Source organism: Penaeus chinensis, chromosome 33 (assembly GCF_019202785.1).
Source record: "Penaeus chinensis breed Huanghai No. 1 chromosome 33, ASM1920278v2, whole genome shotgun sequence".
NCBI classification, from domain to species: domain Eukaryota; kingdom Metazoa; phylum Arthropoda; class Malacostraca; order Decapoda; family Penaeidae; genus Penaeus; species Penaeus chinensis.
In genome coordinates, this window is record NC_061851.1 from 29,497,389 (window position 1) to 29,514,851 (window position 17,463).

General features: G+C 48.6%; 1 protein-coding gene across 1 annotated transcript in view; it reads left to right on the forward strand.

Annotated features, from left to right (window-relative positions):
* The first annotated feature begins 5,248 nt into the window (after window positions 1-5,248).
* LOC125043103 (furin-like protease 2) overlaps window positions 5,249-17,463 on the forward strand; it is a 30,351-nt gene continuing 18,136 nt past the window's right edge. The window contains exons 1-2 of the mRNA XM_047639054.1: window positions 5,249-5,332; window positions 7,435-7,594. Coding sequence (XP_047495010.1) covers window positions 5,249-5,332; window positions 7,435-7,594 — 244 coding nt within the window. The remainder of the gene's footprint in view (window positions 5,333-7,434; window positions 7,595-17,463) is intronic.

Below are 17,463 nucleotides of genomic sequence, written 5' to 3' on the forward strand. Positions count from 1 at the left end.
GGTTTAGTTTCTCCGGTACGTGATCATGACCGGCAGTGTTAAAATAAAATCCTTTATATGTCATCATCACGGGGACATTCACTATCACTGCAGAATTCGTTTTCACCGCAGAACTCACGATCACTGCAGAATTCACTCATTTACGGTCACGTCACTATTAGCGTATACTTGTCTATCACCGCTAAGTGTTCGTCACATAATAAATCCTCACCATACTTCACCATCCCCACAGACGTCACTATCATCGCCAACATAAATTCCGCAGATCGTTGCTCTTTCGCCGTTTAGAGGTCGGGTTAATTAGACTTAATTCTGGTAATTATTGTCACGGGATGTTATTTGTTTTCTCTCTCTCTCTCTCTCTCTCTCTCTCTCTCTCTCTCTCTCTCTCTCTCTCTCTCTCTCTCTCTCTCTCTCTCTCTCTCACTCACTCCCTTCCTTCCTCCCCCCTACCTCCCTCTCTCCCTCCCTCTCCTCTCTCACCTCCCTCCTCCCTCCCTCCCTCCCTCCCTCCCTCCCTCACTCCCTCCTCCCTCCCTCCCTCCCTCCCTCCCTCCCTCCCTCCCTCCCTCCCTCTCTCTCTCTTTGCCTAATAGATTTATTGTCGCCATTAAATTGCTTTATTTAATTAAGAAATTAAACTTGGAGACGCGCCAACACACGCGGGCGCTCTTCGTTTGGCTGACTTCATCATTTTTCTTTTGTTTTCTTATGCTTTACCGCGATGTTTTTTGTTTTTGTTTTTCGATGTAGAAGTGGTTGGATTTTCTGCGCAAAGAAAGAATACAAAACGGAAAAGGTTTAAAACGGAAAGTAATGAAGGTAAAATTGGGTAGAATCGTGGAAGCCCAACACAGAGCGATTGACGTGTTGTTTTCAGACTATTCGGTCACAGAGATGGAAGGAAAACACGCTATTCACCCGTGTCTCTTATATATCCTTATCTTATGTTGCATCTCAGCTATGTGGTGTTATCCAGCATATGATCGGCTGCCTTCACGTTACTTGCTTTCCTTTCTCCGTATGCGTTTTTTTTTTTTTTTTCGTTTTTTTTTCATACTCTGTCTTTCCTTTCCTTTTCGTTACTCATATGGGATATTTCATTTTTCTCTGTGTATCTTACTCTTCGTGTCTCTTCCATACTGTGTTACTTCCTGCACCGCATACCTCATGCGAGGTATTACGGGCCACAGAATGCTTACTCATCTTTTATCTATAACATTTAAAACAAGGAAGAAGAAAGACAGACAACTACCTAAACACGTGTACTAAAACAAATTAAATACATACTTTAAAAAAACGAAAACACGTGGACACAGTGAAAATAGCAATGCAAAATACGAACAAGAAAACGTTTACGAAATGTCAGAAGGATAAAACACTGGGGAACACCAAACACGGAAACACAATAACACTTAAATACTTAAAGACACAAAGCATGCATTGCACGGAAACACGCAAAACTTCCTGTACTTAAAACACTAATGTAGGCTTACTCATCGGCTGCACTTTGCATTGTTACGATGACGCGAAGCACCAGAACGCGGAAGCACAAGACCGAACGGGCGGAGGCACATAACCTTGGCAGCGACAAAACCCCGCTAAGGTGGAGGTGAATAGTCCGAGGCATCTTGAAGGCCGAGGCGGTCCTTCGCTCGTTTAGGGGGGAGTGCTCGTCTGTGTGGAAGAATCTGCGCACCCTCAGGGCACGGTGGTGTCATGAATGTGGCGTGGCACAGTGTTGGGGCGCCGTGCCACTGCAGCCCAGCTTCGCCCGCCAAGCGCCCCTCTCTTGTATTCCGAAAGCAATATAGACGAGATCCTCTTGAGAATCGATGGCAGTGAAGATGTAGCGCTCTCCTCGTGCGTCGGGATGGTGAGGATGATGATAATGAAGATGATGATGATGATGCTGGAGGATGCATCCTTGGTTTGGGTAAAGGGTGATCCGGTGGTAATAACATCACCGCCGAATCAATTGCGAGTTCGGCTTCCTGTTATTGCTCACGGTTGCAAGCAGTGTGTTCGGTCGTGCAAGGCGGGAGGGAACGTGGAGAGCGATTTTGTTGTGTTTCTGGTAGTGTTTTTGTTTTTGTTTTTGTTTTTTGTGCCTCCCTTAGTGCAATTGTATGTCTGTATAGCGAACCCTTTCATTACCCAGGACATTAGGTGCTTTCGGCGAATGCAATGGCTTTGGGACGCGTGCGAGAGGAAGAACGTACAGTCTGCACTCTGAGAATAGTCTTTGGAATTACAGAATGTCCTTACGATATGCAAATTATGCTAAATGCAAACGTAGTGTCCTCCCAACCCTTTGAGCTGAAGCCAGGACATGCACGGCTGAATTAAGAGGGGAGAAAGTCTACGGGGACGACTTGCCACATTTCACTATCAACTTACTTTACTTAATACCAAACGTCCCCGCTGTGGAAGATTATATATCGGAAGATGATTTCGAAAACGACCCTTCGGTTTAAGTCACGGGCGATTTGCGATAGGAATGATGGTGCGAGTGAATATTCGGATATCACTAACGAGCGAGGAAACACGCCGTTAGGAAGGAATAACAGGACAGCTTAACAGATCGCGCTCACTTCTGGCCGAAATTCCTTTGTTAGGGCTTAGCCGCCTTGGCAAACACGAGACAAATTGTCCGAGAGTAAAACAATCACTTATTGGGTCAGGGAGTCACTTTAATTTCCTGCTTGGTTGACTCTCTTCCGCGTTAGTAGGCGGGAAGGAAGGGGTGTGGGGGGAGGGGGAGGAAGGAGGAGAAGGGGAAGGGTATGATGGTTTATTGGAAGAGATGTTGATGCTGCTGTTGTTGTTTTTGTTGTTTATGCTGTTGTTGTTTTGTTGTTTATGCTGTTGTTGTTTGTGTGCGTCGTTTGGCAATATGGTTAGAACGGGTGATACTGCTTAGAAATCTTTTGTCGGAAAGTCCAAGAAACGTTGTGATCAAAAGACGGGAAAAAAAAAAAGGGGGGGGGGGGAGGTATGAAATAGAAATGCTCACCGGTGTATTGAAGAATTGCTGGAGTGTTAGCAGGGCCCGGGGAGGTTGACAGACCACGTGAGTCAATTTGTGCAACAAAGCGAGAGTTGAATATGGGAGGAGTGCCGCAGTGATTGATATTGGCACTCCTGGAGTGTGCACGGACTCTCCTATCCCAGAGGACCATCTCGGTTGGAGTGGGGGGGAGGGAGGGGGAGGAATAGGGGGAAGGGGGGTTGTAAGGTTGAAGAGGCGGAGGAGGCTTTGAGGGAGGGAGGGAGAGAAAGGGGAGAGAGAGAGAGAGAGAGAGAGAGAGAGAGAGAGAGAGAGAGAGAGAGAGAGAGAGAGAGAGAGAGAGAGAGAGAGAGAGAGGGAGGGGGGGGGGAGAGAGAGAAAGAGAGAGAGAGAGAGAGAGAGAGAGAGAGAGAGAGAGAGAGAGAGAGAGAGAGAGAGAGAGAGAGAGAGAGAGAGAGAGAGAGAGAGAGGGAGAGAGAGAGAGAAGGAGGAGCAAGAGCAGGAGCGAAAGAAAAAGGAAAGCAAGAATGAGAGAGAGATGGAAAGAGGGAGAGACAGAAACAGATCGCGGGAGAGAGAAGTGAAAAGACTTGTCAAATGGAATGGGAAGCATAAGGATGAAACCGAGAGAGAGAGAGAGAGAGAGAGAGAGAGAGAGAGAGAGAGAGAGAGAGAGAGAGAGAGAGAGAGAGAGAGAGAGAGAGAGAGAGAGAGAGAGAGGGGGGGGGGGGGAGAGAGAGAAAGAGAGAGAGAGAGAGAGAGAGAGAGAAGGAGAGCGGGAAGTGGAAGCTGGAAATTGAAAGGAAATCAGCAAAAAGTGTCGACGAGAAAGCGAAAAGTCAGCTTCCAATTCTCTTCGCCGTCTTCATTTCCTGTCATTCCATCTTCTTCCCCCTTTTTTTAGTTTTTTTTCCCTCTTTTTTTCGTTTGGTTTATTTTTTTCTGTTTTTTTTTCTTTTCTTTTTTTCTTTCCTTACCTTATCTGGTCTTCTGTTTCCATTTTGTCTTATTTTTTTCAGTATCTTTACCTCAATCTTCGAATATCCTTATCTTTCTCTATATTTCTTTCTCCTCTCTCTCCCTCCCTCTCTCTCTCTCTTCTTTATTCTTTTCTTTTTCTTTTCCTTTCTTTTCTCTTCTCTCTCTCTCTCTCTCTCTCTCTCTCTTCTCTATCTTCTCTCTCTCTCTTCTTTCTTTTTTCTTTCTTTCTTTCTTTCCCTTTCTCTCACTCTCTTCTCCTCTCTCTCTCTCTCTCTCTCTCTCTCTATCTCTCTCTCTCTCTCTCTCGCTCGCTCGCCAAACCAAATAGAAAATTCTATTAATTTCTTCGTGCATATTTCCGAACTCATTTATTTTTTGGCCCATTTTACTCTCTTTACGCCATTATCATAGTCTTTCCTTCCTTTCAAATATCCGTTTCTGCTCGAGTGTTTCCCCTTGTTTCCTCACCCCCCCCTCTTCCTCTCCTCTGCCCCCCCCCCCTCTTCCTCTCCTCTCCCCCTTCGCCTCTTCCGGTAGTTAACCCTCCTCTTCCCTCTTCCCTTTTCCCTTTCTTGCTTGTGGTTTTCGCTTCATTACACCTGCATCTGTACAGGCGGCGGGTGGATCAGGGGGGGGGGGGAGGGGGGATGGGAGTAGGGGAGGATGGGCCTTGTTTGACTGTCCGATGGTCCTTCCTCCATTCCTACATACCCTTCTCCCCCTCTTTTATTCACCCCCTCCTCCCCTTCCTCCACTTCTCTTGTGTTCGTTTCATTAGAATGTTGTGCAAATTTTAGTGCAGAATTCATGAGTGTCGTCTATGCATTCCATCACCCCCTCCCCTTGAGGTCTCTTTCTCTTTCTCTTTCTCTTTCTCACTATTTCTTTCTCTCTCCACTCTTTCTTTCCCCACTCTATCTCACTCCTTAATCCCCCCCTCTCCCTCACCCCCCTCCTTCCCTCCTCCTCCTCCTTCCCTCCTCCTCCTTCCCTCCTCCTCTTTCTCCTTTATCCACATCTCGTCTGCGCTTTTTCTCGCCAGGGGGTGAGAGGGTTGAAATATGGAGTTACAAAGCGTTGCCGATTAAAGTTTAAACTTTTCCTTTGTTCTCTCTCTCTCCCTCTCTCTCTCTCCTTTCTTTTTTCTTTCTCCTTCTTCGTTCTCCTTTCTGAACTTCCTCGTGAGAGCATTGTCCGGGGGAGGGAGGGAGGGAGGGAGGGAGGGTACGTGTCAGCCAAGATCTATGGTCTGTCAGGATGGCCCTTGCCCTTGTTGCTCGGGCAGATCACTTGGTCTCCACGTACACACAGGAGTTTACATGCACGTACTGTTTGTTCCGAGTACGGCGTTTTCATTTCGTGTACATGTTTAGATAGATAGATTGATAGGTAGATAGATAGAGATTATAGGTAGATAGATAGAGATTATAGGTAGATAGGTTGAGAATCAGGTAGGTAGATAGATAGATTTATAGATAGATAGATACAAAGAAAAGGATTGAAAGATAGAGAGACAAGATACATAGGTGGGTAGGTAAATAGATATATAGAGATATATATGTGTGTAAGTGTCCAAACATACATATATACATAAAACAACAACTTTGCATACTTAGCTTTAAAGGCAAATACACAAGAAAAACCCGTTTTGATAAATACTTACAGTCATTCGTTCATATAGCTAAAGATATGGATGAAATGTATTGTACGTGTATATATACGAAATTTAGACATAGTTGCAAGGCATTAATGCAGAAACTTTATGAACGCACTAAAGGGTAAATATAAACATCTTTTTTCTCCCTTTCTATTTTATGATCTGACCTTCCTCGCCTCCATTCTACGTCCCCCAGGTAGTGTGGCCCCACCCCTGCCCCCCACCTCTGCCCCACCAACCCTGCCCCCTCCATCCTCTCACGCCGAGTGTCGCTCCAACAACATTCCTGATTTTATTGCTTTTTTGATCCCCCTCTACCCCCCCTTTTCCTCCCCCTCCACCCCCTTGCCTCCCCCTCCAACCCCTTCCTTCCCCCACTACACCCCCTTGCTCCGTTTTCCCTTTGTGCCTTTACCCTTTCTTGTTAGTAGTGAAATTTCGAATCCCTCCTCCTCTTTTCTCCCTCTTCTTCCCTCCCCCCTTTTCCCTCCCCCCTCTCTGTACAGAGCCGTGACGGTATGTAATCTCTCTTTTCAAAGGACTTCTCTCTCTCTCTTCTCTCTCTTTCTCTCTTTTCTCTCTCTCTTTCTCTCTCTCTCTCTCTCTCTCTTCTTCTCTCTCTCTCTTTCTCTCTTTCTTTTTCTCTTTCTCTCTCGCTGTCTTTCTCTTTCTTCTTCTTCTTCTTCTTCTTCTTCTTCTTCTTTTCTTCTTCTTCCTCCTTTCTGTCTCCTTTCATCTCTCCCCCCTCCCAACTCCTCACTCCCCATTCCCCCTCCCCTTCCCCTCCCCCTTCCCTCCCTCCCCCCCTCCCCCCCTCTCCCTCCCCTCCCTCCGCGTGAAAAATTTATTTCCTTTCGATTTGTCCTCGGCACAAACTGTTTTTTTATGGGCGGGGGCGTCGGGGCGGATTGGATTCAGGGTGCCATAGCAGTGCCACGGTTCAGTGCCTCGTTCCGCTGCGGTCGCCGGCGCTGGTCGCGGTTCGGTGGCCTTGTGGGAGTAAAATTTACGGCCTTATTAGGGATTGTTAAAAGATTTGGTCATCTCGCTTTTCTATGTGGATTTAAAATATATTATATATATTATATATATATTATATATTTTGTGTCTGTGGGGGTAGGGTGTGTTTGGTATTTATGTATGTATGTATATATGTATACTCACCATCATTTACACGTATGTATGTATGTATTTTATGTGCATCTTTTTGTTTGAAACGTTTCCAGCGTTATGTAGTGTGTTGTGTGTGTGTGTGTGTGTGTGTGTGTGTGTGTGTGGTGTGTGTGTTGTGGTGTTTTGTGTGTGTGTGTGTCTATATTTATATATATTATATTTTATTTATATATGTATGTATATATGTTTATACAGATTATAACATCTGATAACTTTCCAGATAATTTAAGCACTATAAGATTTATTGATGACAATAGCAGTTGTTATTTGTTATTACTAAACTTTCCGCTGTTATCGTTGGCGTTGCTATTAAATCTTTATCAGTAGTGCATGTAGTCGTATTAATAGTTGTAGTAGCTTTTACTATTATTATTGTTATTATTATTATTGTTGTTGTTTTTGTTGTTGTTATCATTATCATTATAAGTATCATTATCATTATCCTCACTATCTTCATTATTATTATTAATGTTGTTATTATTATTATTATTATTATTATTATTGTTATTATTATTATCATCATCATCATTATCGTCATTGTTGTCGTTATCATCATCATCAGCGCCACCGTCGCCCCCCCCCCTAAACCCCCTAACCCCTCCCCTCCCCCCAGGACCCCCAGGCATCGACGGACATCAACGACAACGACCCCGACCCGATGCCGCGTGACAACGGCGACAACCGACACGGAACGCGCTGCGCCGGCGAGGTCGCGGCCGTCGCCTTCAACGACTACTGCGGCGTCGGCGTCGCCTACAACAGCAGCATCGGAGGTACGTGGGGGTGGGTGGGAGGGCGGGGGGATGGGGCTTCAAGATAGGAGGAAGAGGGGGCTGGGGGGTGTTGGGGGCTTGTGGTTGGGGGGGCGGTCGAGTTGGTTGAATAGTAGTGGTAGTTGAGTTGTTATTTTTTGATGTGTTATTGTCATTGTTATTGGTGTTATTATCGCTGCATTTTCCTTTGCTCTTAGGTGTTATTTTTTGTTGATTTTTTTAGTAGTGGTTACATTCTTCTTGAAGAGTTTGTCTTTTGTTCCCTTATTTTTCGTCTCGATATGTACCTGCCTGTTATTTACTTTCCCCTATCCTGTTCTTCACACTTATTTTTTATTCCCATGTCTCTCTTCTCCTTCCCCTCCTTCTGTTCTTATCTCCTTGGCCTTCCCTCTCTCCTTATCTCTCTTCTTTTCTCGCTGTCTATCCTGCTCTCCATTTCCTTATTTCCCGCTTCCCATGTCCCTATCTTATTCGATCTTCCTTCTCCCTCTTCCCTTTTTCTTCTCCCAATTCGTTATTTTCTCCTTCTCACTCCCTTTCTCCATTTAACCCCCGTCTCTCTTTTCCCTACTCTCTCCCTTCTCTAACCTGCTCCTTTTCCCTTCTCCTTATCCCTTTCCCTTCTCTTCTCTTCTCTTTACCCCTCTCCCTTCTCCTTGTCATTCATTTAACTCCTCCTTCCCCTCTCACCTTCCCTTCCCTCTCGCAGTGCCTGTTCCCACTCTGCCTAATGACAGCCAAAAGCCAGAAAGAGACGAAGGCTTCCAGACGATGGGGTTGAGAGCCATCTGTTGGCGGTGGAACTTGGTAACTCTGACCCCTTCCCACCCCTACCCCCCGCGCCTCAGCTGTCAAGAGTTCCTTCTGTTTGACGGAGGCTCCTGGTGTGGGCGCTCTCTGGTGCAGAGGGGGAAGGGGAGAGGGAGAGAGGTGGGGAGAAAGAGAGGGAAAGAGGGGTAAAAAGAGAAAGGGAGGGAGGGAGAGAGAGAGGGAGAAAGGGAGGGAGGGAGAGAGGGAGACAGAGGGAAGGGGAGAAAAAACGAGAGAAAGAGAAAGAGAGAGAGAGACAGCAACAAGAACAAAAGGAGGATAGTAAGAACGAGAGAGCAAGAGAGAGAGACAGAGACAGAGAGAGAGAGAGAGAGAGAGTGAGGCAGAGAGGCAGAGACAGAGAGAGAGAAAGGCTTTTATCAACAACTTCACTCCCGCGGCGGGCGATAGGTTAGACCCTCGGATCTTGTTCTGTTCTCGAATATTCTCGGAACGGGACGTCAAGGATGAGATACGAGACCCACCGATCACACTCGGATCCGCGATAGATAGGAGAGGAAGGAGAGGAGATGATGACGGAGAAGAATAGGCGTAGGGAAAGAAGTGAAGTGGGAGAGAGAAGAGGAAGATGTGGAAGTACATAGAGGTTATGCAGGAGAAGGAGGAGGAGGAGGGGAGGAGGAGGAGGAGGAGTGAGGAGGAGGAGGAGGAGGAAGGGAGGGAGAGGAGGTAGAGGAGGGAGAGAGGAAGAGGAGAGGAGGGGAGGAGGGGGAGGAGGAGGAGGTGGAGGTGAGGAGGAGGAGGGAGGTAGAGGAAGAGGGAAGAGGAAGAGGAAGAGGAGAGGAAGAGGAAGAGGATGAGGAAGAGGAAGAGGAAGTGGAAGAAGAAGTGGAAGAGGAAGGTGATGAGGAAGAGGAAAGAGGAAGAGAGGAAGAGGAAGAGGAGGAGGAAGGAGGGGCGGAGGAGGAGGAGGAGGAGGAGGAGGAAAAAGGAAGGAGTGGAAGGAGGGAGGAAGATAAGAAGAAGAAAGAAGAAGAAAGAAGAAGAAGAAGATGAAGTAAGAAGATGAAGAAGAAGAAGAAGATGAAGAAAGATGAAAGAATGAAGATATGAAGAAGAAGAAGAAGAAGGTAAGAAAGAAGATGCAGAAGTGGGAAAAGAAAAGTAGAAGAAGAAGAAAAGAAGAGGTGAGTTAAGGAGGAGGAGGAGGAGGGGAGGTGGAGAAGAAGAGGGAGGAGGAGGACGGAGGAGGGGGGAGGGAAAGGAGGGAAATAAGAGGGGGGAAGGAGGAGGGGGGGGAGGGAAAGGAAAATGTGAGGATGGGGTGGAGAGGGGGGGGGGGTAAAAGGAAGAGGGAAAAGAGGGAAAGATGGAAGAGGAAGGAGGGAAGACGGAACAAGAACAAGAACAAGAACAAGAAGAACAGATAGAAAAGGAGAAGGAGAAGATAGCGAAGAGGAGGAGGAAACGGAGGAGGAGAAGGGGAAAAAGGAAAAGGAGGAGAAAAAGAAGGAGGTGGTAGTGGTTTTGTGTTGTTTGTGTGGTGCTGAAAATTAGGCGTAGATGAGAAGAAAAAAAAAAAAAGAAGAAGAAGAAGACGATGAAGAAGTGTGCAGAGAAAAAAAGGAGGAGGAGGAGGGGGAGGGGGTATGCATTGCGGAGGCGTAGCATTGACATGTGCAACGGAAACTATTGCAACATGGGTAGGGTTATGTCTCACCTGCTCTAGGTCTTCCCTTTCTCTTCTCGCCTCTCTACTTTCCTCTCTCTCTCTCTCTCTCTCTCTCTCTCTATCTCTCTCTTCTTCTCTTCTCTCTCTCTCTCTCTCTCTCTCTCTCTTCCCTCTCTCTCCCTTCTCTCACTCCCTCTCCTCTCCCTCTCTCACTCCTCTCTCTCTCTCTCCCCCCTCTCAATCTCTCTCTATTTAGCTCTATCTATCTATCTATCTATCTATCTCTTTTGTGGAGAAGGAGGAGAAGAAGAAGAAGAAGAAGAAGAAAAATAACGAGATAGAGAAGGAGGATGAGCAGGAAGCAGATGAATGGAAAGGAGAAACGAAGGGAGGCCCAGCAGGAGGCTCGGGCGGGCGGCGTCGGCAGCACGAGGCACGGAGGCGGCCTCCGTGCCTCGTGCCGGGAACGCGACCGCACCTCCTCCGGCCCTTATGCAAGCCTTTGACGACCAGGTACTGCCTTCTCCGCCTGCCCTACGGCCCCCCTCCCCCCACCATCGGTCCCCCTCCTCTACCCTTCGCCTTCCCTCTCCCTACCCCTACCCCCGGCTTCCCTGCCCACCGCCCTGGACGCTGTTTCAGGCGCGGAGGAAACGCAGCGCCGCCGCCTCGAGGGCCCTAGCGTAACTCCAAGGATGAATAGACTGGTTGCTAAGTAACCGACGGAGTCCGAGGGCGTGGGCGGGAGGGGGGAGGGGGGAGATGTTGCTGTCGGACGCATCGCCGCGAGGGCCGTTGTTTTAGGCGAGCGTGGGCGGGTCCTGTTACTAAACGGCGCTGGAGGAGGAGGAGGAGGAGAGGGAGGGACGTTTCGCCAACCGCGGGGACGCTGGTTGCGGCCTCTTGCAAAAGTGCGGCGACGCCTTTCCCACGCTCCCGTGCCGCTCGCGTAGGTGAGTGCGCGGCCGCGGTCTCGGTTGCACGCCAGCTGATTTCAGACTTCTTTTTTTTTTTCGTCTTGTTTTATTCGACTGCGGTTGCAATGAATCCGTCGCGGAGTGAACGTGAATATGACTTTTTGAGGAATCGGGTTGACTCCTCTGCGCGCACATGACACGATACAGCACGCTGCACGCGTACTAACTCGCTGACCCACTTTACATTTACATGCACACATTCCGACGTCGTATTTCCCTACATAGCCCGAAGAGAACGACCGTGTGTGTTGTGTACGACCACTTTCGTATTGCTTTATTTCTGTATTGGTTGCTTCGGGCTAAGGGTTCTTTTCGAAGTGAGTGAGTGTGAAAGTGAGAGATAGAGATAGGTTAGAGTATGTGAATGAGAAAGAGTATTTGGAAATGAAAGGGATTTGGGTCGAAGAGATAGTGAGTGAGTATGGGAGGGGCGAGAGTGTGAGAGTGGGGGGTGGGAGTGTGTTAATAGTTTAATAATTATTTTTATTATTAGAAGTTTTATTATGTAAAAGGATGGGGGAGGGTGGGAGATGAGTGGTGTGGGGGGGGGGGGGATGTGTGCAGGGGGGGGGGGGGTGTGGGCGAGTAGGGGTGGTGTGGGGTGGTGGTGTGTGGGTGGGGGGGGGCGGGGGGGCGGGTGAGGGGGGGGTTGATGCTGATTGATGCTTGAGCGGGTAGTGAGAGGCATGGGTCCGGCAGGGTGGCTGTGGTGGTGCTACGGGCCGCTGTGGGGTGGGGGGGTTTGGTGGTGGTGGGCATGGGGGGGTGGGTGGTGGGGGTGGGGGTGGGGGTGGGGGGGGGGGGGGTGGGGGAGGGTAGGAGGATGGGTTTTGGTTGGGATGAAAGGGGGGGGGGGGGGGAGAGAGAGAAAAGAGAGAGGAGGAGAGAGCGGGTAGTTGCTGGATTGTGGGGGGGGGCGTGGGTGAGGGAGGGGAATGAGAGCGGCGGAGGGGAGCGAGGCTGTGATGTGATAGTGAGGGCTAGAGAGATAGAGAGAGCGAGAGGAACGAGAGAAGAGCGAGAGAGAGATGAGAGCGCGAGCGAGCGAGAGAGGAGAGCAGGAATGGACACGGCGAGGAAACGGCGCGGGGACATTGGGGGATGGGGACGTTTAGGGCGAAGCGTGGGTGGGTGAGGAAACGGGCAAATGATGGGGAAGCGGCAATGCTGGCGTGTCGGGGCATAGGGGTAGGGGGGGGAGGGGAGGGGAAGGAAGAGGGAGGGGGAGAGGGTGGGAGGGGCGGTGGAATTGGGCGGGGTAAGGCAGAAGGAGAGTAGGAGGGAGAGGGGGGGCGGAGGGGGAGCAGGTATCAGATATGAAGGGGGGGGAAACAACATGGGGACTGCCACGAAAGGAAGAAGAATGAAGAAGGGGGAAAAAGAAGAAGACGATGAGGGGGAAGAAGAGAGGGGAGAGGAGGAAGAAACAGCCGAAGGAAAGAAGCAAGAACAGGGGAAGCGAAGTATGAGGGTAGGGGCGGAAGGGACGGGTGTCAGGGGGGGCGTAGGCGAGCCGCAGCAAAGAGAAAAACCCGGCACCATAAGAACAATCAAAAAAAACACACCATCACCCAAGCAAAAGTGACCCAACACGCGAAGAGGTACCGCGACTGGAGGGCGTAGCAAGACGGTTGAGGGGTGGTGGGGGAGAAAAAAAAGGAAAGGAAAGAATTGTTGTGGGGGGTGGTTTTGGGAAGAGAAACGCCTCCCCCCCTCCACCATCCTTTTTTTTTCCCTCCCCCTCAACACTAAAAAGAGAGAGAAAAAAAAAAAGAAAAGGGTAATGGATAGAACGGACGAGGAGAAGAGGAGGAAACGAAAGAAGAGGTTGCGCAAAAAGCACGAGGATGCAGAAGAAGAGGAAGCAACGAAAGGGGAAAAAAAGACGAAGAAAGTAGGTAAGTGAAGTTTAAAATAGGAAAGGGGGGATAGCGAGGAAGACGGAAGAGACCTGGGGAAGCAACGGGAGAAGAAGCCGAAGAAGGGCGGACAGACGAAGCCGAAGCGAAGCAGCGAGGCAGACAGGGGAAGAAGACAGGGGACGCAGACGACTACGCAGACCCAACACGGCGCAAAGGAACCCGGGGGGGGGGACGCAATCACCGACCCCGACTTCAACCTCTCACCCCGCACTCCCACTTCCTTTTCCCTTTCTCTCCCTTCTTTTTCTCTCCTTTTCATCCTCTCCTCTTCTCACCTCCTTTTCTTCTCCTCTTTCTCTCTCTTTTTTCCTTCTCCTGTTCTTTTCCTCCTTTCCTCTCTTCTCCTCCTCCTCTTCTCAATTCCTCTCTCTCTTCCTCCTCTCTCTCTTTTCTCCTCTCATCTTTTCTTCTCTCTCCTTCTTCCATTTTCTCTCTCTTCTATCTTCATCCTCCGTCTCTCCTATCTTCTTCTTCCTCATTTCCTCCTCTCCTCTTCCACTCCTCTTCCTCCTCCTCTCATTTCTTCTCTCCTCCTCTCTCTTCTCTCCTCCTCCTCTCCTCTCCTCTCCTATTTCTCCTTACTCATCTTCTTCTTCTCTCATCTCCTCTTCTCCTCCTCTTTCTCCTCCTTCCTCTCTTCTTCTTCATCCTCTCTTCTCCTCCTCCTCTCCTCTCCTCTTATCTCCTACTCCTCACCTCTCCCCTCCTCCTCCTTCTTCCTCTTTCTCTTCTCTTCTTCTTCTTCCTCCTCCTCTTTCCTCCTCATCTTCTCTTCTCATCTCACTCCTCGTATCTCCTCATCTCCTCTCTCCTCTCATCCTCCTATTCGCTCGTTTTCTCAATTCGTCTGTTCATGACCAGCATCCCCTTCACCCGCCCCCCCTTGTTTGCCTTTTGTCACTATCTTGGTGGTAGGGTAGACAGGTAAGCCAGACGAAAGGGTTAAGTAGATAAGAAGGTAAGTAGGTAGATAGGAGGATAAGGAGGGAAGCATTAAAGGAGTGTTGGCAGCTAGGTAAGTAGGTCTGTGGGTAAGACAGTTGGCTGTTAGGCAGGCCGATGGGTAAGTAAGTGGTTATTAGGTAGATAAGTTGCGTAGGGAGATGGATAAGTTGGTCAGTAGGCAAGTGGGTAAGCTAACAGGCAGGCAGGTAAGCAGGCGAGCATGTAGGTAAGTTGTCGGAAAGATTTGTTGGCAATCTCAGCAGACCCCATTTCTTCCCCTCCCCCCCTCTCCCCCCCCCCCCACTCTCCCCCGTTGCAGGCAGGTTGCTTGGAATGTGAATTACAGGCGGGCAAGACAGGTCATTGAATCGGAGCGGCTGGCCAGGTCGACGCCGGAGCTATGTGTTGCGTTGCTCGGTCGTTTGTCGTTTTTTTCCTTTATCGTACTTCTTTCTTCGCCCTCTTTTGTGGTTTGAGGTTGTCTGGATGACGTTTTGTCCTTCTCTTCTCTCTTTTCTCTTTTCTCTCTCTTCTCTCTCTTCTCTCTCTTCTCTCTCTTCTCTCTCTTCTCTCTCTTCTCTCTCTTCTCTCTTCTCTCATCTCTCTCTTCTTTCTCTTCTCTCTCTTCTCTTCTTTCTCTTCTCTCTCTCTTCTTTCTCTTCTTTCTCTTCTTTCTCTTCTCTCTCTTCTCTCTCTTCTTCTCTCTTCTCTCTCTTCTCTCTCTTCTCTCTCTTCTCTCTCTTCTCACTCTTCTCACTCTTCTCACTCTTCTCTCTCTTCTCACTCTTCTCTCTCTTCTCTCTCTTCTCTCTCTTCTCTCTTCTCTCTCTCTCTCTCTCTCTCTCTCTCTCTCTCTCTCTCTCTCTCTCTCTCTCTCTCTCTCTCTCTCTCTCTCTCTCTCTCTCTCTCTCTCTCTCTCTCTCTCTCTCTTTCTCTCTCTCTCTCTCTCTCTCTCTCTCTCTCTCTCTCTCTCTCTCTCTCTCTCTCTCTCTCTCTCTCTCTCTCTCTCTCGCGTTTGGTAACAACTTTCCGTCGTCTTTGTCTGCTTCAAGAAAGAGGGAGAGGAAAATGGAAAGGGAGGAAGAGAGATAGAGAAAGGTAATGAGGTAGAAGGGCGAAAGGCGAGAGAGAAGGGGAAAGAGAAAGAGAGAGAGAGGGAGAGATAGAAAGTAAAAGAAGGAACGGGGATAGAAGGAACAGGAGGAAGACAAAAATAAAGCTCGAGAGGCAGAGACAGAGAAAGAGAACGCCACAAAAAAAATAAAGACATCCGACTATCCGAGAAGGAAACCCGAAGACACGCTGGGAGAGAGGCGAATGGGCGGCTGTGCGCGTAGCAGACGGTCACAATTCGCACAACTGCCGTTCCGCCGCCTGCTTTATATACAGCGGAGACTTTTTGGAGATTCAGCGCTCGTCACCGCCATCTGTAGGCGTTCCGCTGTGAAGAAATATGCATACGGTTTCCACGGGAGATTCGCGGGGTTGGGAGACAAGGAGGAAGGGAAGGTGGGGTGGAAGGAGATAAGGGAAGAAGGATTGGGAACGGAGGAAGGAGGGATAGAAAGAGAAAGGGGAGAGCAAGAGAGATAGAAGAGAAAAAATAAATAAAGGAAGGAAGAATTGGAAGGACATAAAGGAGAATTGGAATAAGGAGTTGAGAGGGAAAACGAGATAGAAAACGGGGAAATGAGGCCTAGAAAAGGGACCAGGCTTTTGTGGTAAACTTGTCCTAACCTTGACGATATTGGAACCGCAACAAACTGAGCATCAAATCTGTTGTGTCACAGGACCTCCCCCCCCCCCTTCCCTCTTCCCCTCTTCCCCTCTTCCCTTTTCCTCTCCTCCCTCTTCTTCTGTTCCCTCTTCATCTCTTCCCTCTTCCCCCTCGTACCTCCCTAACCCCTTTCCACTTTACTCCTCTCTCCTCTCGGCCCCTTCCCCCTCCCCCCTTCCCCTCCCCCTTCCCCGCCCCCTTCCCCTCCTCCTTCCCCTCCTCTTTCCCCTCCCCCTTCCCCTTCCAACCTCTCTCCGCTCCTCCCCCATCCCTCTTTGCCTTCCCTCTTCTCCCTTCCTACCTCTCTCCCTTCCTCCTCTTCCCCTTCCCTTTCCAACCTCTCTCCCCTCCCTCTTTCCCTTCCCTCTCCCCCCTTCCTACTTCTCTCCCCTCCTCCCCGCCCCCTTTCCCTCCCCCCTCCCCTGGTCGCACCCAAAGCCCACCTGATCCCAAGAGCAGGGACTTACCTGGCACTCTTGTGTAATATGACAAACGTAGGATTAAAAGTGCCAGTCATTCGGCACTGTGGGCGTTGTGTATGCTTGTGTGCGATTGTTTGGGTGTAAAAGGTGATTGGGTGCGTGCGTGTGGTTTATGTGTGTGTGTGTATTTGTGTGTGTGTTGTATGTGTGTGTGTGTGTATTGTATGTGTGCGTGCGTGCGTGCCTGCGTGCGTGCGTGCGTGCTGGCCTTTCTGTTGCTTGTGCTTACCTTACTCAATGCTTCTTGCTGTGGCTTCTTCTCCCTCACATGCCTGGACGCACACTTCTGGCAAATCATCGTCACTTGACCTCGCTCAACCTCATTCCCCGCTTTTATCAAACGCTCTCTATTCGTGTTCTTCGTTCTCTCCTTTTTCTTGTATCTCTTTATCTCCTTTATCTCGATCCAACAATTTCTTCTCACTTTTCTTCGTTTTTTTTTTCATCTAAATCTCTCTTCCTACCAGTCTAACACGATTTCCTCCATCTGTTTCTTATCAATCTTACTCTCTTATTCGCCATTTTCGTTACTCCATTTTTCTTTATCTCAAGGAGGACGAACTCGGAGAATAAGCGACCAAATGGCAGTACCAAGTCTTAGCCACGAAATCCTTTCAAGTGTCGGGAATTTAACGCATGATTGGGCCGAGGAATGCGTATTTAAAGACCGATTTTTGGCGTTTGTGGGGATGGAATGGTTGGAAAAAATGGTAGCTTGGATGAATAGCTGTATATTCATTTGGTTAAAATGTTAGATGGAAAGAAAAATATTCCTTTTGCTATCCTTTGTCTCCGCTTCAAATTCTCTCGTAGTGTTTGTACAGGTCAATGTTGCCTTTTTGATTACATTTACCGGGTAGAAATATCCACTTTAAAGGTCGCAGTAAAGTTATCAAATGTCGAAATGCCCCGCTCGTTGTATGAACGATTTTTTTTATTTTTTTTTTCTTCTTTCGTCTTGCAAAGTCCAATTACGGACAATGCAGCGTGGTTATATCAACTCTACCAGAAACACACAAGCAGGTTATGCCTTTTCAGTCTGCACTACTCCGTTTTCTCGTCTTTTTCTTCTCTCTCGCATCTTTCTTTAATCTCTCTTTTGGGAGCGCAGACAGAAAAGGAAAAAGGAAAGGAAAACATTTACTTCTTTTTTTTCCCTTCCGAGAGAGGAGAAGAAATCGGTTTTGCGTTGAAGAGACCGCGAGCACAAAAGAAATACGCGGAGTGAGAGACAAGTGTTGCTTCACACGCGCGGTGACTGAACATAACCGAGTGAAAGAGATAACCCAGTTGTATTTTTTTTTTTCTTTTCTGTCTCCT